At 50.1% G+C, this 20,685-nt stretch overlaps 1 protein-coding gene across 4 annotated transcripts in view; it reads right to left on the bottom strand.

The window, feature by feature from the left end:
- Positions 1-20,461, bottom strand: part of MOV10L1 (Mov10 like RNA helicase 1) — a 51,780-nt gene extending 31,319 nt beyond the window's left edge. The window contains exons 1-10 of one of the 4 annotated variants that reach the window (XM_073214074.1): positions 20,288-20,461; positions 18,824-19,008; positions 14,826-14,988; positions 12,386-12,498; positions 11,577-11,761; positions 8,165-8,308; positions 7,653-7,894; positions 7,148-7,283; positions 5,809-6,000; positions 2,993-3,107 (exon numbers count right to left, since the gene is read on the bottom strand). In XM_073214074.1, the coding sequence (XP_073070175.1) occupies positions 2,993-3,107; positions 5,809-6,000; positions 7,148-7,283; positions 7,653-7,894; positions 8,165-8,308; positions 11,577-11,761; positions 12,386-12,498; positions 14,826-14,988; positions 18,824-19,008; positions 20,288-20,384 (1,572 nt within the window). In that variant the 5' untranslated portion in view covers positions 20,385-20,461. The other 3 variants (XM_073214076.1, XM_073214073.1, XM_073214075.1) reach the window with 3 other exon arrangements.
- Positions 20,462-20,685: the final 224 nt, after the last annotated feature.

Genomic DNA, 20,685 nt, shown 5'->3' with positions numbered 1-20,685 from the left:
CTACTGTACCAGCCAAGAAAGGAGATAAATGGAATCATAAAAAGGTAGGAAGAGAGGAAAAACAGTGAATAGAGAAAAAATAGCAAGATGGTAGATTTAAACCAAATCATGTCAATAATCACATAAAATGCAAGTCATCTAAACCCCACAGTTAAAAGGCAGAGACTGTCAGACGGATAAAAGCAACACCCAAGCAGATGTTTGCTGTAAGAAGTCCACTTTGAAGATAAAGATGCAGACAGGTTAGCAAGTGTGGGAAAGACACCATGTTCACAGCGACGCAAAGCAAGCTGCAGATGCTGTACTAGTGTCACACGAAGAAGACTAGAGCCGAGCACACCACCAGGGATGTCAGCAAAGGGTGAGCCACTCAACACAGCAACGACGGATGTTCATACACCTAATCCTGAGCCTCGATGTCCGAAGCAGAGGCCTGGGAAACCGCAAGGAAAAAAATACATATTCATAGTTAGAGAATTAACTTCCTTCTCAATTTATAGAACAAGCAGACCGAAGTCAATAGGGATAATGCAGACGTCAGCCACCTGACCAGCCACCTGGCACTGACACTCATGGGGACGCCCGCCCAACAGCAGCAGTGCTCACAGGCCTTATCTTGACTGTGGAACAAAAGTCATTGAACATAAAAGAGTTCAGTTATATAAACTATGTTTTCTAAACAGAACAGAATTAAATGAGGAATCAACAGAAGATATCTGGAAGAATTCCCAAATGCCTGAAAATGATCTATGGGTCAATCAACAAATCAAAAGGTCAATTAGAAGATACAACGAACTGAATGAAAATATATACAACAAAGTAAAATTTGTGGAATGTAACTAAACAGTCCTTAGATGAAAATTTATAGCACTAAAAAAACCTATCAGAACAGAAGAAATATCTCAAATCAGTGATGTTTGCTTCCTCCTTTAAAAAGCAGAAAAAAGAACAAATGAAGCCAAGTAAGCAAAAGAAAGAAAATAATAAAGATCAGAGTGGGTATCAGTGAAAAAGAAAACAGAAAATAGAGGCAAATCAATAGAACAAAAAGCTGGTTCTTTGAGAAGATTAATAAAAATTTATAAACCTCCAACATGACTGATAAAGAAGAAAGGATAGGCGCAAATTACTAACATCATAAACAACTTTATGCCAAGAAACTAGAAAAGCTAGATGAAGAGACACTTCTTTAAGGACAAAAACCACCAAAGCTCATTCAAAAGAGAAAAGCTGAACTGTCCTATGGCTTACAGACACTGAATTTATAGTAAAATTATCTTCCAGGAAGTAAACTTTAGACCCAAGATGCCCCACTGATAAATTCCACAAAAACTGTAAGGAGAAATAATACCAGTTCTACGTGAACTCTCTCTTTCAGGAAAGTCAAGAGGAGCGAACACCCCCAAAGCATTCTACGGTCGGCACCACGCCCCCAGCTCAGACAGCAGCGCCACAGGAGACAAGCTCAGCCTCCCTCCTGAGCACGGACAGAAGTCCTGACCAAACTTTACTGGGTCAGTGCAAGCGTGCGCGCATACGGGTACGAGGATCCAGACCAAGTGGGGTTTATCACAGGAACGAAGGGTTGAACGCTTGAAAAATCAATCAATTCGCCACATTAAAGACTGAACAAGAAATACCACGTGATCTTCTCAACAGAGTCAAAGAGCCTCTGAAGCACCTGGGTGGGCCCAGGGACACAGGTTGTCGGGGGCAGGTGATGCACTAGGCTGCCGTGGCGCTGCCCCTGGGCCCCCAGAGCTGGAGCCTGCCCCAGGGTGCGCCTTCAGCCCCGCAGTCCCTGAGCATCCATTCCACCTCCACAAGCTGATGGGAGGGCAGCCTGTGAGTCTGGCATCAAGGGGTTCATGCTCAGCAGCACGGAAGCCTTGGGAAGCTCGCCTGCACTGAGCACCCCGTCACTATCATTGGCATCGTGGCTAACCTGCCACCAGGGGGGCCTCGCCTCAGGCCCTAACATCATCACAGCCGCAACTTCCTACCACGTGCCCCGCCTCCTAGGGGCCCCACAGCAGACCATGCGGGGCATACCCCCTGCGCCGCACCATGTCACTCCCTTCCCTTTGGGCATGTCAGCATGCAAGTCCCTTGGCGAGGGGCCGCCTCTTGCCGGCACTGGCCGCATCACACGGCGTGGCAGCACCAAGGGAGCTTTGCCTGCCTGCCTGTCTCACCCAGGGCCCAGGAGAACCTCGCACTAGCTTTCTCCCAACCTTGTCTCCTGTCTTGACTCAGTCCCCATGTGGCCCGAGCTTGCTCTCCCCCCACAAAAGCCCTGTTGGGCCCACACCTCCTCACCTGGACTCTGCCCAGGCCCTCACTTCTACTCATCCGCTCTGCAGCGAACAGACCCCCAAATCCCAGGAAGACGCCCTTCTGGAGACAGGGCTGTGCCCTTCCCTCCAGCTGCCCAATGCAGCAGGCCTCCCAGCCCTGCCCACCAGCTTGGCTCACAAGTGTGCTGGCCGGCCTGGACGCCTCCCTGCTTCAGCTACCGCTTGCAGTAGCGGACAGGCTCCGGCAGGGTCTCCTCCGAGGGGTTATAGGTGAGGACACTACAGCATGGTGAGGTGAGGGAGGGAGTCAGCTGAGGGAACAAGGCCCGGCTCCTAGCACCCATCTGTGGGGCCAGAGGGCTTTTCCACCTCTTCTCAGTCACTGAGGATTCACCAGGACTGGAAAGCTGTGAGGAGGCCGGTTGGCCTGGGCTGGTGGCAGACGGTGCCCCTCCCCCATCTTCTGCTCCCAGCCCCAAAGCCCCGGTGGTGAGAGTCGAGTCCGGAAGGGCAGGCCACCTGGCTCCCGGCATGGTATTCGCACAAGCACTAGCTCTCAGAGGCTCTGTGAATTCCCAGCTGCCTGTGGCAAAAGGACCAGGAAGCACCCAAGCATGAGAAGGGCTCATCCTGACTGTCAGAAAACAACTCCAGTGGGCGGAGAGCCAGGGTGTCACACCAGATGTGTCTCTCACCTCTGCAAGTAACGGCTGAAAAGTCAGTATGTCAATTTTTTGTTTCACACATTTTTTAAGTCTATCTGGTATTGGATACTGTGGAAGAAAACTTGGAAGCTGCCGTCTTGGGTTCCTTAAAAAAGAAATCCACAAGTTAAAACAATTCTTAATCACGAGGCATTTTAGACCAACCATTCTTACTTAGAGATCTTCTCCTATTTTAGAAAGATAAGTTTCCTCAATCACCAAAAATAACTGATGTATGAACTGTCAGCCTAAGTCAGGAACGTGCAAACCTTTATTTTAGCTTTGGGGTCCTCTCCCTGGGTCCTCTCATTGTCATAGAGCAGAACAACTGCTCTGCAGCAACAGGAAAACAGGCTGGACACCCCAGAACCTCTTGGTACCAGTGAGTTTGAAAACAACTATTTGTAGGCTTCCAATTGGCTAAACTCTTACTACTATGCTTTTGTAAGGATGTATTAGAAACTATACTGGAGAAAAACACATTAGGTAAAGGTGCTGTCCGGGCTCTGCTTGCCCATTTTCAGCCTGTCATTTCTCTGGGTAAGTTCAGCTTCCCGCTCCAGCTTCCGCCTTTCCCCAGAGAGGGCTGTCATCAGAAGTCACCAAGCCTGCCGGCAGCAGGACAAAGACCATCAGTGCTGCTATGGGCACTCTAACGCAGCAACAGGAGTGAGGGGAGGAAAAAGCTGGGTATGGAAACAGGAGAGCAGGAAAGCATCCGAGCATGGGGTGCGAGGAGCCCCCAGTTCCAGGCTGTGCAGCAGAGCGAAGTGAGGCAGGGGCTGTGCGGGGAGGGTGATGGGGAGGGACTGGGGGAGGGCCCACCACCACTACCTGCTCCCTCCAGGCTCTATATCTGACAGCTGTCACCTCACAGGCAGGTTCCTCTAGCTCAGTTCTGGACAGGGAGTCTGATTACAGACAAGTCTTGTCAGAAACACCCAGTCAGCTCCAGAGCCACCACTGGAAGGCCGTCACCTCCTGCCGGAACACCTTCTCCCTTGTGGGTTTGCAGCAAGGGCTGGAGCAGAGCACACCCGTGAAGTGCATGTGGTGGGCAGAGCATGCAGTAAGTGACAGCAAAGTACTGATTACTCATGCGAACAAGGTAAAGGGCAGGATGGCCTCCACACACACATTTACGTAAATGGCCTGAGTAGTCCATCTTACCATGCGGCTTCAAAAGGCACGCTGAGTTAACAAACATGTCTATTCACTGCTTAGGATGGCTGGAAACTTGGCTGACAAAATCCGGGCACAAAGAGGGTCCTCTGCAGCTTGGCTAAGGGGGTGCATGAACACAGGCTTCAGGAGGCAGGCAGGAGCAGCAGAGAACAACCAGGATGACAGTGGCCCTGGCTGGGCCACCCAGGATGGGGCAGATGCAGATGCTGGGAGACCAAGGGTGTCTGAGCCAACCAGGACTGATGTTTGGGTCACTGACTCGACAATAGGAAATGAACATCTCATTTTAGAGTTGTTCCTGTATGGTGACAATATGACATTCAAACAGAAATAACCGACCAGGGAATCACAATACTTGTGGCTTTTGGTCTGTCTCTCTCCTCTAGTTTAGCCAAATCCCAGCTAGAGAGTTGCGTGAATAACCCTAACAACTAGGGCTCCTTAAAAGCTCTTGTAATTAAAACCCAATTGTCTGGGACTCTTGACGGGCTGCAGGTCACAGCAGCCTCTGGCACCTGCGTGTAGGTTCCAGCCTCTGAGCACACGGCCTTCATGTGACCAAGTTACCACTTCCTCATCACTCCTGATAGCTCCGTGCCAGGGACTACACCCTTTACACACCTTCCTCATGATTCTCACAGCCACACAAAGGAAGGGCTGTCATTTTACAAATGAGACCAAGGCTCAGAGCGGTTAAGAAACTGGGCCAAGGTCACAGCTTCCCAGCGGCAGTGCTGGGAGTCAAGTAAGGGTATAACCCCCAAGGGTATAACCCCCAAGGTCAGCCACACTGTGTTCTCTGATAGCAGATTTCTCCTTCGGCTGCAAATTAGTAGAAGTCCACAATACCTTATCTTAAACTGTAACTGGGCAAGATGGGGTGTGAAGTCAGGATTTTCCCATGTTAGAGAAGTAACCCATTTCAACCAGTGGGTTCTGGGCAGCACCTGAGCTCAGCTTGTCAGTCTCTACGCATTCATGATCCACAGCATGCAGGCACGCAGGAGCCTCACATCCCTATAGGTCATATTTTTTGGCACCAAACTTAAAAAAATCTGCTTTGCAGAGCCTTTTGGGTTTCATAACTGCAGATGAGCAAATGTGAGCTGCAGCATTTTGAGACTATGCCCCAAAGTCCCCTGGCCACATTAGCAGACCACACTGTTTCCACTTGGTCCTTCAGAGGAGCCACATTTCCACAGGGGCTTCAAGCAGCCAAGCGCTGCCCCAGCACAGACCACTCTCAGGGGCTGTGCACTGATCACAGAGGCCACACTGGCCGCACCCCGCTGATCTAGCCGACCAGTGTCTCTGGGTGCCCATGTGGGACATGGATGTCTTGGGATACGGGTGGGGCTGTAGGGAATGGGAGGGCAAGGGTCAGACTGTGTCCTGCTCTGAGAGACACCTCGACACTAACTGGGGTGCAGAGGCCGCCTCTGGGCCCTCCTCAGAGACAGGACCTGAGTGCTGTGTGAAGATAGAGCTGTACCTTCCCCCACATACAAGCATGGAAAGAGGCCTCCTTCCCAGCTGCAAACCCGTCCCATTTCGGGATGTCCGTATCTCGTCAACGACAGCGGAGCGCGTGCTCCAGTGCACCCCTTCTCTGCTCACGGTACCTTTTCTGTGTGGTCACGACTGTAGTTTTCATGGAAGCTGATGCTTCAGGGCCTCTAGGCTTTTTCCATGTAAAGGGTTCTCGGACCACTATCAGCGACTCCTCCTCACTCACAACGTTCACTTCCAGGAACCGCCCGACGATGAAACTGGAGAAGCAAAGCAGGAGGAGCTCCTTGCAGCGGCCAGAGTTCCTTGAAAAGACAAGACACCATTCGGTCTTAGTTATAAATAAAACGGGCAGCTTCAACAGCCCCCTTCCCCGCACGTCCGAGCAGCGCAGCATTCGTGCTGATAGCCCCGTGCCAGGGACCGCGCCCTTTACACACCTTCCTCATGACTCTCACAGCCGCACAGAGGAAGGGCTGTCATTTTACAAATGAGACCAAGGCTCAGAGCGGTTAAGACACTGGGCCAAGGTCACAGCTTCCCAGCGGCAGTGCTGGGAGTCAAGTAAGGGTATAACCCCCAAGGTCAGCCACAACCCTTAATTTTTAGTAATTATTTTTAATGGGGGAAACAGACTCTCTAAAATAAGCAACATAATATTGTCCCAAAATAAAACCAAGAATTTTAAACAGCCTTTTCTGTATTTCTCGAACTAAGAACAGGAAAACATTCTCCATATTCCTCAGTTTAAATCGAAGTTTTAAACCCCAAAATACAGAATGCTTTACTTTGCTTTCTGCCCCACTCCCTGCTGTTGCTCTAATCCAGGCTCAGCACACTCACCAACCACCTTCTGCTATGCTCACACTGCCATGTTTAAAAAGGTCATTTAAAGCAGAGGCATCGCAGACCAAGGGCTGAGGACAGCTGTTTACTTAAATGGATACCAGTGGTTGGATGTCCATGGGCTGGAAGCAACTGGGTAGATTCATGTTTTTAAAGATTTAGAATTAGGAAATGTTAGATGACTACTGAGAGGAAGGCCTGTAGCCAAAACTCGGGCTGACTGTTGAGGAGGGAGACCGGGGGACGGGCGGTGAACTCGGGACCCAGGGGAGGAGGCAGAGGAGGGGAAAGACCCGCTAGGGCTCAGGTGGCCAGCTACACGCAGCCAGGCATGGAGAAAAGGCCTCAGCCAGCTGCCCAGATGGAGGTGGGGGAGCAGACAGGTCTCGGGGCAGCAGCCAAGAGGTTAAGAGTGGGCACCTCCCACAGGCTCAGGGCTGCCAGGAGGCAGGTGGATCAACTCACTCAGCCGTTTTCTCCACCAATGCTTTTCTTATGATTTATCCTATCAAAATAGTTACAAATGCTTTTTACAACATCCATCCCTGAAATCTAGAAGGACAGTGTCCCCAGAGCAAGCCTGCTCCAAACCCTCCAGCCACGCACTTCGCTTCACAGACGATCACAATCAGGGTTCTTCCACCTGGAGGGATGAGTCCCCCGGCGCTGGGCTCTGCAGCCACCTGCACCTTTGACGCACTCTTTCTTTCTTCCCCACTTTCTCCTGTGCAGGTACAGCCATCTGGTAAGTGAAATTTAAATCCAAATTAGACTGAAAGATACGTTTTGGTAGTGGTGGCTCGCTGGTGGAGAAGTGTGCTTCCATGCACACAGGCACCATGTTGGCCACTGGCCACAGCCCTGCTGCGGAGACAGAGCCCTGAGCAGTCTCGCCCGCAGGAGGAGTATGTGCAGGAAATGGCACATCAAGGAATTTCTGGCTGTCTGTCAGGCTACTTTTGTCTGCCTCCCCAGCCCCTAAACACCAGAGACAGGTCTAGGACTAGGCGCTTGAGGCATGAACTGCCGAACAGCTGGAGTGTCCTCATCCAGGATGGGCTGCTCTCACTGGGCTCACAGGCTGGTCTACCGGGAACGGCTGAATGTCTACCTGGAGGGACCTCTTTGTGGTCCACCAAACTGTTCTCCAACGTCTGACAGGTTTTGCTTTTTTGGTAGCTGTCTAATGAGTTGATATTTTCATCTGAAAAATTCTCCTTCTTGGGATCAGAAACGAGAAACACTCCTGGGTGTGCCTGGGCTTCATCCATTGTTTGAAATCTGAACTGTTTAGCTTTATCCCAGCCAGCCAGTCTGCAGCTGACTAAGTTTTGAGGAATGTCTCCTTTATTCCTGGTAAAAGAGAATTAGCTGTGAACACAGACAGGATCCTAAAGCTGTAATATTCAGTCACCCCAAAACATATCATTCAATCTATCTAGTGAATGACAATTATAAATACCTCTCTATGAGATAAGTAAAAAGGGTATTTTGGGATGAAAACCTTCAAAAAGATTTTCTTGAAGGAAATAATAAATGGGCAAAATAATGCTGGTTTTACAGAAATCCTTAAATCACAGCTTAAAGCACATTAACATCATTTTACTGAAGCTGCACGCTCACTCTATGCAGATCACCATGTTTTTACTTCCTCCTTCTGCCAGTGTTCCAAAATCTGTCATCCTGGTGACTTCAACATCACCTTTGTTTTTCAACAAAAGGGCTCCACAGGACACAGGTGCAGCCCTCTCCACAGCAGGGGCGTCTCTGCAGGAAGCAGGAAGCACAGCATCAGGGGGAAGCCACCCCCACGGTCCCTCCTGACCTGCGCTCTCCTTCCACATGCATCAGCTGCAGGACGCGCTGCTCCTCGGGGCAAGGGCGGAGCCACACAGGCGGTCGTGCAATAGCACGAGCTCCACAATACTCAGAACTTCCAAGGACAGCAGAGTATCCCGGGGCAGAAAACTACAGATCCTATAAAACCTGGATCACAGGATGGGGCACAGTGGTGGCATCACAGAGCTGCCTCCAGGAGCACCTCATGAATGGACCCCAGAGTCCCGGGGCGGGGCCTGGAGGTGGAGGTGCGGGCTCGGTCCTGCGCTGTCCGGCCTGCCGCAAGAGCGAAGGCAGCGGTGCTTTGCTTTCAGAGGCCCACGTGAGTCTGATGGTAGAAGAGCTTTACTGTTTCTGAGGATTCGAACACAACTGACAGAGGAGTTTCTCTTCAGAAAGCATGAAGATTTACCCTGAACCCCAGAACAGAGCCTTCCCCCACCCCTCCCTCTGCCAGGCTTACCCAGGAAGCGCTCTCCAGGAGGAACGGGCGCCTCCTGCCATCCGGCCCCACCTGCAGCTACATCCAGAAAACAGGGCCTTGGGGCCTAAAGGCAGGAGTGCCTCTCTGTCTTTCTGGTCCTCCCAGACCAGCTCCTGTCCCCATACACGCCCCACCCACATCCCTTCTTCTTCTCATCCGCATGTGAGAGCAGTGCAGTCTCCATCCTGGCGACAGCCTCTGCCTGCTAAAGGGTGAGCTGAGAAGCATGATCAGAGAAGTGGGGCAAGAACGATTCCCGGACTAGAGGTTATCAGAGGAGAGGGGGTGGGGGATTGAGGGGCACTATGATTGGTGCGCATGGTGTGTGGGGGGGGTCACAAGGAAGACAGTGTAGCCCAGAGAAGACAAGTAGGGACATCTTACTACACTCATCGACACTGACTGCAATGGAGTGTGGGAGGGACTTGATAATACGGGTGAATGTAGTAACCACAATATTTTTCATGTGAAACCTTCATAAGAGTGTGTATCAGTGATACCTTAATGATAATAATAATAAAAATGATTCCCAGGTTTTTTGCTCAACCCACCAAGAGAACAGAGAGGGAGAGATGGAGGGAGGTGCTAGGTCTGCAAGAGTGCAGAAGTTCCACTTGGCAGTTTCCCCATCACTCACGCAGGCAGCAGACAGGGGTCTGCATGCAGGCAGCATCCTGGACCCAAAGGGCTGTAGGGTCTGGACCAGCTTGCCCAGCAAACCCACACACATAGCAGGTGGCCCGTGCTGAGCTCAGGGGTCTCGACTACTGCTAGGGAAGCCTGGGGGGCGGGGGTGGGTGGGTGTGGTGGCAACAGCATATCAAAGCCCAGGGCAGACCTGTGGTTCTTCTTCGTCCGAGGCTGTGCTCTGGGGTGAGGACGGGGCTCCACCAGCAGACAGCTTCACTGGCATCTGCTAGAAGGGTGGGTGCTCGTCTCCAGTACAACTCAGGAAATGGGAACTGATTGCCCACTGGCCAGGGGTTCCCCTGGACCCAGCAAATGGCCCCCATCTACTCACCCCTAGGCCCCTGACTAGGGGATTGCAGGACTTCTGAACTCACAGGGCTTGGGGCTGGCTCACAGTGTCCCCTTGCCTATGAAAGTTGGCTACTCAAGAGTCCACAAGCAGACCCCCATCAAGGGACGAGCCTCGTGGATGTGCCTGGGTTAGAGCCACCCTGCCCAAGGGTAGCCAGCAGCCCTTCACTGGACGGGCTGCCCTGACACCTCTGCAGGTCCCACATCTACATCAGTCCAGGGTCCCTTGAGGAGGCTCCCAAGGACCAGAACCAGCCACAACAGGGAGCCCACTGGCTGTGCCCCCACTGCTCCATCCAACAGGTGCTAGTGAATACACACTGTGAGCACCACTCATCTCGAAAAGTGATTGGCAGACAGAGAGCACGTGGGGATGTAAGTGCTGAGACTGAAAGATGGGGCAACACAGATGCAGAGCTGGAAGCGAATTACAAGTCATCTGAGGTCTAAGCTGGGAAGCTCGCTCCCCAGTGGTCAGCTGGGGCCAGTACTGGCCGCCCGCCCACCCCGCCCTACTGTGCCCACGGCAATTGGAACCCATCAGGGCTGCACTGCCATCCAGCCTTTCCGGTCTAAAGAGAATCGTCAGGGAAGTTTCAGGCCTGCAGGTACCACCTTCAAGTAGGCAAGTGACTCCAAGGGACCACACATCCCCTGCAGAAGAGGGCCTCCCAGCTTCTGCCCTGGGGCAGAGGAAGAGTATAGAACCAGCAGGAAGCCAGAGCCTGGGTCACACACAGGGAGGAGCCGCTGCACCTCCCAGCAGACACCTGCACGTGAGCTCCCGCCTCGTCTGTCCTCACACACTGGGAGTCAGATGGGCCACGGGAAATGTGGTGCCCAGAGGCCTTCTTGGGTGGTGAGAGGTGAGGGCCACACACCATGCTTCACCACCTCAGAGATGGGCCTGAGTCATTCTCCCAAAGGAAAGCAGGGGCCTGCAGGGCAGAGGAAATGAGCACCAAGTGGCCAGATGACAAGGGCCTGCTAGACAGGTCAGAGGCCAGGTTGCCCCTTGGCAGGTCTGCCACACCCGCACGCCCACAGACTTGAATGAGGCTGTCCATCTCTGAGCCTTGTGTACTGGTGTGTGCCTCCAAATGCCCCACTGCTTGGCTCTGGACGGCACGTGCACACTGGTACAAAGCAGGGACTCACATTCTGGTGAGGGTGGCCTATAGCAGAAATGACCACCGCAAATGAATGACAAGTTCCAGGAGGTGAGTGCCATGGGGGAAAGCAGGTGACACAGGGGAGGAAGTGGGAGGTTGCCATTACAAGGGAGCTGGAGGGAGGCCCACTGTGTTTCATAAACATGCATGGAGGAGGTGGCAGGTCACCAGGGCACAGAAGGACGAACATGGACACAGAAATCAGTAATTCTACGGACCTACTATGTCCAGTGTGTTCTAAGAACAAAAGATGTAAAAATCCACCCAAATGTGGAAATCAGATCACCAACATAACATGTAGGACTAAAAAGAAACCTTTACCTCAATCTTCAACCAGTTACGGAGACTGCCAAGCACACCTCCAGGAGCTTCGCCCCTTTACCCTCCCCAGCTCAGACTTGGCCAGCCTGGTATCTGGGCTTATTAAAGCAAACTCTTAACATGCACTCAAACCAGGTGTTTCCCTTCCCAGTGCAGAAAGCCATTTCCTCATTACCACCTTGTCACTGGGGTCATACAGAGGGCTCGCCACATGTAGCATGACTGGCTGCTCTCCACCACCACAGCGCTGACCATGTCATGTCTTCGAGGCACGTATCCTTCAGGAAGTTTCAGTGAGTCCAGGGTGAAAAAGATACTGTCGTCTATCACCCCATTTCTTCCACAGAGGCTAGAAATGCAGACCTGCAAGTCCAGCAATTGAGAGCTGGTTAAGCCTGGTTGGCACTGTGCCAAACCGGTCCCCGGTGGGCAGGTCACTGGGAGCAGAAGTGCTTGGTGGGCTGCTTGGCAACACCTCGCCTGAGCCTCACGGCAGACAATTAAAGTCCTGTCTCTGGGGAGAGTGGGGACCCTGGTGTCAGGGCAGAAACAGTACCCTGAAGATCATGGGGAAGTGAGGTAGCCATCGTGGAGTGGGAGGGCGTGGGTGGCAGGGCTCAGGGCCCGGTGTCTGCCCCAGCCCAGCACTCGCCTCCCTCTCCACCCCGTGTGAGTACCTCTGAGTTCCAGCCTCCTCTGCCAAACCATACCAGCTTTACACACACTCCCATCCTCACCCACTCCATCACACACAGCAATTAGGATGCTTCCACACTTTCACCTAAGCAACATGACTTATCACTTAATTATGAGGGTAATGAAGGGCTAGGGTCCAATGTTTCCTTAAGGAAACGGCATTCTTACAAGAAATTAGGGTCTTCTTTGGCCAAGACTGAGCATTATTTATTTTGACTTCTCAATGCACCCAGGAGAGCCACAGGCCAGGGAAACATAGGAACCCAGGGACAAATGAGGGTCAACACTTACCCTGTCCACGCGTTTATACCTCAGCGGCTTCACTGAGATGGCCTCACTGCGCCACGTGCCTGGCCGGATCCAGTACTCAGCCTCCACCCAGTCTCCCTTGCAGGGCTTGAAACCTCCGAGGTAGGGAAACCACAGTGCATTACTTGGTGATGTTGGTAACGTCAAAGTGTACAATTCACTCTGAAGTTACACTGAAATCATCTGTTCTGAGATACATGGAACAGCTTAAAAAACAAAGGTGCTGCCAGATCCCAGTGGTTTGTTAACATTAGTTTTGTGATAGAAGTGTTATAGCTTGGCTACCTTTATAAATCTGTAAATGCTTATAAATTCTTGACTCCACAGCTTGTAGTTCAGCTGGCTGAACATCATGGCCTGTGAGGCAAACAGGACCGTGTGAACCACAGGTTTCCCGATATATAGGGATCTTGTTTTTATTACAGTGCTTAACTCCATCAAAACCTGTATTCATATTATCATCGTAAAAAAAGTATTTTATCTGCAGCATTGGGTTTAAAGTGAATTTACAGCAGCATGCACAGTAATATCAGATAGCTCTCCTTCACCAGCATGCTCTTGTATGACCTTCCCTTTGATTCCATGATTCTGATGGGAAAACAAACCGCTATTTGCACTGGCTTTGCTCCTGTTTGGGACCCTACCTCCCGTGTGCACACTGCTTAGACTCCTGCTTCTCTGCAGTCACCCCTTCCAGGGTGGGGGGCTGGCTCGTCTCCACACCGCGGTCTGACTGTGCTGGCCTTGCCTTGGCCCCCTCAGGAGCTCATGCACAGGACAGAGCCTGCGCTTCACCCGGACTGCGTCCTCAGTCTGCTCTGCACCCGGGGGCTGGGCCCCGCCTCCCCCCAAGGGAGCCCAAAGCCAGCAGGTGCCCACCCACCTACTACTGGTCCTGCGGAGCGGAACACACTGTCCATGAGCTCTCAGTCCTGTGAGAGTGAATTCTACACAATAGCACCTGGCTGGAGGAATGCACTCCAGGATTTGCTGACTGAGTATCAAGAAGGAAACAGTATATTCTGACCCTCCCTTAAATAACAAAAAATTTAGCTTAATTCCTCCTCTTCCCACCAGCTTTTATAAATAAAGTCTGATGGGCACACAGCCATGCCCTTTCACAGAGGCACTGTCTGCTGCTTGTTCCTGCCACTGCTCGCCCAGAGGTAAGGAGGCCGAAGAGGCCCCATAGACGCAAGCTTTACTCTCTGGCGCTGTCGACCTGGTTAGATTCCACTAGCTCTTTTCACATTTTTCTTTCAAAGGTGTTCTTTCTGCTTCACCCATAAGGTTCTGCAGTCATGTCAACAGCAGCTTTCGGGCGGCTTATGGCACAACTTTGTAGCTCAGGGGCACGAATCCCTCTGCCTGTGCTTTGGTGCCAGTCCTCAGGAGGCACCTTCTCTTCTGCGCCTCCGAGGAGCATCTACGGCATGTGCTGGGTTCCAGTCTGGGAGGGACTTCCTGTCGGCATCATTATAGGGGCCTAGGGATTCTCTCTGGAGCTGAGCAATCCCAGGATTTTTCCCGAGCTGAGTTTCTCTGACAAAACAGAGATAAAAAAATCCCAGGCAACCACCTGTCAGTTTCACTTGGGGGAATCCCCGCGTTAGTAACCAAGGTCAGAGTCCTGGCTTTTTTCCATGTAAGGTAAGACAGCAGGCTGCCCACTGGGCTGAGCTAATTGCCCTCTGTACCTGGGCTCCCCGGGAGCCACAGTGTCAGAGAATTCCTACTCTGCTTCTCCCTGAACGTGCAGCAGGAGGGTGTGTGGCTCGAACGCAGCTCAGAAAGCCCCTCTGCAGTGGGCAGCGTTCCCCATGCCTCCCAGTTACAGAGCATGGCGGGGTGCTGCTCCTCGGGAGGAAGAGCTGGCTCTGGGCCTCTCCCTGCCCAGCTCCCCACGTGCCACTAGAGAGGGCATGCACACAATCAATCCTAAACTCAATAAACGGCACCGACAAATTAATTCTTCAGGCATAAAGTCAAAACATTAGATCGGCTATAGACAAATGCAATTAAAAATGGATATATACTCTGGGAAAGGACAAAGTATCCCCAAGTCCCAATTTAAAACATTTGAATTACTTCAAAACAGCAGTACTTCTATGTATCTGTAATACTGTTGACTTATGTTAGTGACAATGATTCTGAGGAGGAACAGTTACCCAGACATTTGTGGCACGCCTGACAAATGAACACAGAACAAATGACAGCAGGACTACCTGAACTGCAGTCACCTTTGCAAGCCTGGAGCCGGCACCTAAGAAGCCGCTCTGGTTCCAAACCCTCTCAACAAGCAAAGCATGTCCAAATCTCACCTGTTCAGTCACACGTGTAACCATCTCAAACCTATTCTGTAAAAATTAAAAGGCCCACGAAACCTAACCTTAGATGTGAAATAGAAACCCATTTAGTCTACCTTCACAGACATTGTCCAGGGAGAAGTATGTAGTCTGACTGATGTAGCCAGCACCTTTTGTCAGGGAAGTCACAAAGCCAATCAGCACCCGGGGGCTGCATTCTGACAGTCCTCTGCCATGGTTGTTGCTGTCATCTTCCCATTTGTGAGAGAGAGCTTCCACCTGCAGGACAAGCAAGGCACTGTTTGAACCGGAAGAGAACTACACAACAAGAAAATCTACACATACAGATACAAAACACTGAAGCAGTGTATCAAGGGTTACAAACCATCCTCAAGGAGGATTTATCCAAAACGTTAAGGGTTTCACACAGGAAAACCCATCGGCGTGACACACCCACACTGGTAGAACAGAACAAACGGAAAACACACTATCACCTGGGAGGAAAAGGCACCTGACAAAACTCAACGCCCCTTCATGATGAGACGCTCAATGATTAGGAAGTGCAGGGCACCCCCTCCACACGCTGAGGGCATCTGTGACCAGACCACAGGGAGCATCGCACCCAACAGTGAGAGACTGAGAGCTTTCCCCTGGGGCCACAGACAAGGCAGAGGCGCCCACGCTAACCACTTCTGCTCAAAACAGCACCGGAGGTCCTGGCCAGGGCGATTCAGCCGGAAGACACAAAAGGCATCCGAGTCGGAAAGGAAGAAAATTATCTGTCTGCCGATGACATGATCTTATATGCAGAAACTGCCAAAAATTCCATTAGAAAACCTGTCACAGCTAATAAACAAATTCAGGAAAGTTGCAGCAATTGCAAAAGCAATACACAAACTTTGTTGTACCTCTATATGTGTTCAAAAAATAATCCAAAACAGGGGATTAATAAAACAATTCCATAGCATCAAAAATAACCAAATAATTAGGAATAAATTTAACCAAAAAGGTAAAAGAATTATACATTGAAAAACCACAAAATGTGGCTGAAAGAAGTTATAAAAGACACAAATAAGACAACATGTTTATGGATTATAAGACTTAATATTAAGGCATCAATTCCATCCAAAGTGATTTGCAGATTCAGCAAAATCCCTGTCAACATCCCAGTGAAGTCTTTTGCAGAAATAGAAAAAACGTTCCTAAAGCTCGTATGGTCCCTCTAAGGACCCAATACAGCCAAGACGTTTTTTGAAAAGGGAGAACAAAGTTGGAGGATTCACACATCTTGATTTCAAAACTTCGTACAAAGCTAGTAATCAAAAATGTGGCATAAAGAAAAGACATGGACCAATGGCCTAGAATAGACAGCCCAGAAATAAACACTCATACAGTCAACTGATCTTCAACAAGGGTGCCAAGACCATTCAATAGGGAAAGGGATTTCCCCATTTGTGAAGATATAGAAAAAACCAACAAGCACATGAAAATATGCTCTCAACATCATTAATTATTAGGAAAATGTAAATTTAAAAAATACCCACAATACCACTTGAAGATATATCCAGTAGGATGGCTACTCCTCCACAAAAGAGGAAAGAATTTCTGTGGGTGAAGATACAGAGAAACTGGAATCCTTGTGCATTGCTGATGAGAACGTAAAATGATGTAGCCATTGTGGAATGAATGTGGCAACAAAATGTAGTCTACACTTACAATGGAGTATTATTCAGCCATGCAAAAAAGGAATAAAGTTCCAATACATGCTACACAGATAAATCTCGAAAATATTATGCTTAGTCCAATATGGCAGAGACAAAAGGACAAATATTGTATGATTCCACTATGAGACTGCTGAAATAGTCAAATTCACAAAGAGTAGATTAGTGAATTACTGCTTAATGGGAACAGAATTTTATTTGGGGGTGACGAAACGGTTCTGAAAATAGTGTTAATGGATATACAACATTGTGAATGTACTTAATGCCACTGAATTTCTACACTTAAAAATGGTAACTTTTATGTTATGTATTGTACCACACACACAAAAAACTAAATAAAAAATAAAGAAATTCAGGGGGTAGTGTAAAAGAGCCAATTCCATGTCTTTCATGACGGAAGTCAGTAAATATTACCTAGTGTTGGTAAATCAAGCAAAGGTATCAGCATCTGGTTTAGGTGATCAGGGAGCTACCAGGGAGCTAAAACCAGAAGCCAGGAGAGCTTTAGGCCTGAGGAATTAAAGTGCAGGTGGAGAACATGGCAAGAGAGTCAGTCTACTTTTTCTGGTAGCACTCAAGGCCAAAGCTATCTAATAGGACTTCCTACGATGGCAGAAATGTTTTATGTTTGTGCTGCCCAATCTGGTAGCCACCAGCTACATTCAGTCCTTCAAATGTAGTTAGTGAAGCTGAGGAATTAATTTTTAATTTTACATACTTAAATGAATTTAAATTTAAATAGCCACACATGGCTGGCAGCTATCATACTGAACAATGCAATTCTAGAATTTGATTTGTAAATTTCGAGAAAGAGGATATTAATAATTAAGATGGCATTTACTAACTCTAGTAGCAATAAAGTATATCTCAACCATTTTTTAAAAGTATTTAAGCTCAGTAAGTTTGCCAGCTACCAAATTACATAACAAAAATCAACAGCTTTGCTGTATACGGAAAAAAAGAGTAGCTTGAAGACACAAAACAATATTATATTGTTCTTGGAAATAAACTTAAGAAATGGGCAGAACTTAAATGAGAAAACTTTTGAACTGTAAAAACAAAAAACAAAAAACAAAGATAGTCTTAAATAAATGGGGAGGCATAACTTGTAGCTAGAGAAGTTTGTGTATGATTCATATGTCACTCAGCCTAAATGATCCACAAACTCAGTGGTTTCCAAACAGACTCTGAGCTGACAAGGACAAACAAGAATGACTCTGATGCCCACCCAGGGTGAGTAGAGAACCAAGGGAATACCATCCACGGAGAAAAGGAGGTTGGCCGCCAGTCTACCACTCATGGATATGGCCACACCACGGGGCCCACGTGGTTCAGACAAGGTCCCATGTGGGTGGGGATCTGGTGTATATGGTAAAGGGACCTTCCCAATAAGCAGGAAAAAAGTGAACCACTTATGGTATGATTGGCTAGCTCCTGGGAAAGAAGTGTATGGTTCCTTCTTTCAGTCTACAGCAAATAAATTCCAGGTGGTTTAAATACTTAAATGTCAATAAACAATTTTCAGAGGAAAATCCAAGTGCATATGGGTGATAAGAGGGGGAATTAAGCCTAAGGGTTCTCACAGAGGCCCAAAGTGACATGCAGTAGACAGTCACGTGGAATTACGTCAAATGAAACTTTAGCAAAATCAAAACATGGTCCTGGGACAAACACTTGCAACTTTCATGTAGTAATTTTCCTTAAAAAATGCAAATTTTGCTAACATAGAAACTTTAATTTAAAAAAGCTGAACCCAACAATGACAAAAAAATAAAGGACATGAAAAATAACTCATAGAAACACTGTGAAGTATTAATCTACTTTAAAGCTTAAGTGCAAATAAAATTCATGAGATCACTTTCACTTATTAGATCGGCAAAGAATTCAAGAATTGATAATGTCCATGTCTTTGCCAACATTGGGTTAACAGGCCGTTTTTCACCTTGCACCTCAAAAATCAGAACATTATAGGAGGATAATTTGGTGATGGCCATTAAAATGTTAGAGGTGCACACCCTTTAACTAACTCAACTTCCGAGAATTTAGAGTACGAAAATACTATCTTTAAATGAAAAAAGTCCACTAATTATCTCTGCTAATTGGATAACAAAGTGTCCAATAATAATAATTTTTAACAACAGTTTTTCAAAAAACTAAAATAAATGTAGGATGTTAGGTGTTCTTTACGGTGGTATAAAATTATAGGCAAGTTTAGGAATTTTAAATTTGTGTTGTCTGAGTGATTTACAGTTGACCACCACTAAGTTTTATGAGACCAAGGGCATCCCGCACAGGTACACTCTGCTCTCCAGTGGCCAGGCTGCCTCTGAGCAGCAGGACAGCAGCAGGAAGCCCCGTGGGGAAGAGACTTCCCGAATGAAGTCAGGCCTTACCCTGATGGCCTTCAGTCCGTTTGACACTTTGTCTTCTTGCACAACCGCAGTGACTTCCTGTCCGACATTCAGGAGCACTCTGCCAGTCACAGCCTCATTAGAGAAGTAGATCAAGTCATCAATCATGCCATAATCGCTGCAGTACCTTGTCACCACACCCTGGACAGTTTTCAACTTGGTGTCCCCTGAGATGGGTAAACGAAGAGGTTCTATTTGACCACAAAAGTTAGCCCACACTACAAATACTCCCTACCGGAGAAAGGGGGAGGACACTGGCATCCATGGGCTAGGAGCCTACGGGCTGGAGAACTCTCCGGGGGAAATGAGTGTTCAGAATGCAGGGGTTTTGAGGCACACTGCCCCAGGTTCTCCGAGGGGCAGATAGCTCTGACTGCAGAGCCTGCCTGCCCGCTTTGAATCTCCCACTGCCCCGTGTAACCCTGGGCTGGATCCTTACCCACCCTGTGCCTATTATCTATCATCTGTAAAATGGAGACAGATATGGTCTCTACCCAAGAGCTGAGGGTTACACGACAGAATCAAGTGCAATGTACAGACCTCCGAATGGCTGGCACAGGTGGGGTGCAGGGTAACTTCTTAGCATTCTATGGGGTCTGAGGGGTCATTCCTACTGTTATTGCCCCGTTGTATTTTCCCATCATGGGTAACATTAGCAGCAGTCAGGAGGTTCTGTATTGTCTCACCAGGAGATGCTAGAAGAGATTCTGGGCTTGGGGAGTAAGTCTGGCCCAGGAGGGGGCATGCCCTCATCCAAACAGCGAGCCCCCAGTCCTGGTGAGATCCCCCACTGGCACCGGGGTTCTGAGTCCTCACTGCTACTCTGGGCTGTGGCCAGGTCGTGGTACAACACCCAAGCTTGCTGGGGCACCGAGCTGAAGCCCAGGGCATTTCATAGACAACTACGCAGGCAGCGGCAACTCTAGGCACAGACGGCTGTTAGCGCGGGGCCTTCGACGTGCAACTCCAATTCTGACGTGCCTGCATGAATTCAATTCTCAAAGAGGAGGAGGGGCTGGGCGAAAACGCTAGGACCCCCGGACAACGCAACTGTGTAATTTTGGGTGCCCTGGGCTCCCGGGAGGAGAGAATCAAGACACTCTCCAGACAGGTGGCACACGATCCCATGAGGTTCTTTAGGGCGCTGTATTTTCAGAGCCTTCTAAGCACACGAGCAACACCGACGAAGAAAGGAGGGAGCCCGGGGTGGGGGGCGCGGCACGCTGCCGGCGGCCATGACACCAGGTGCGCTGAGCGAGGGGGCGCCTGAGATGGCCCGGCCCCCGCAGGTGGGACTGGCGTCCAGACACGCTAAACACTGCCACTCCCGGGGCAGGGCCTGCGTTTGGGGTGGAAACGAGCAAAAGAGGACGCCGGCGCTTCTCCAGCCCCGATGCACAGCCCCGAGGCGGCGGCCGCCCACCCGACCGCCGGCCCGCGAGGCACCTTCCGCGAGCTCGGCCTCCGGCGGCCCGGCCTCTCCCTCGCAGCCGTCCGCTCTCCGCCAGAAGAAGGCCACCAGCTTGGCCGCGAGACGCAGCATGGCGCGGCCTCGGCCTCGCCGCCACGCAGCGCCGCGCTGCCCACCGCCCTCGTCCAACGCGGTTACCACGCGGCGCCTGCGCACGGCTCCGCCCCGGGGGCCAATGGGGCCGCGGCACCCGCGCCTGCGCCCGCGCGCTGTTGCGCTTGGCCAATGGGGTTGCCTCGCGGCCCCGACCGTTGGCGGTCGGCGGTTGGCTCTTGGGCCCTTGGCGCGCTGGCGAGCCAGGCAAGGCCGCGGAGTGACGTCGCGGGCGGCACTGGGCGGGCGGCGGCCTCCGCGGGCCCGGGGCCCTCTTCCC

This window comes from Manis javanica, chromosome 10 (assembly GCF_040802235.1).
Source record: "Manis javanica isolate MJ-LG chromosome 10, MJ_LKY, whole genome shotgun sequence".
Classification (NCBI taxonomy): Eukaryota; Metazoa; Chordata; class Mammalia; order Pholidota; family Manidae; genus Manis; species Manis javanica.
Note: the sequence above shows the minus strand (reverse complement) of the source record. Positions and strands in the feature narration are given on the sequence as shown.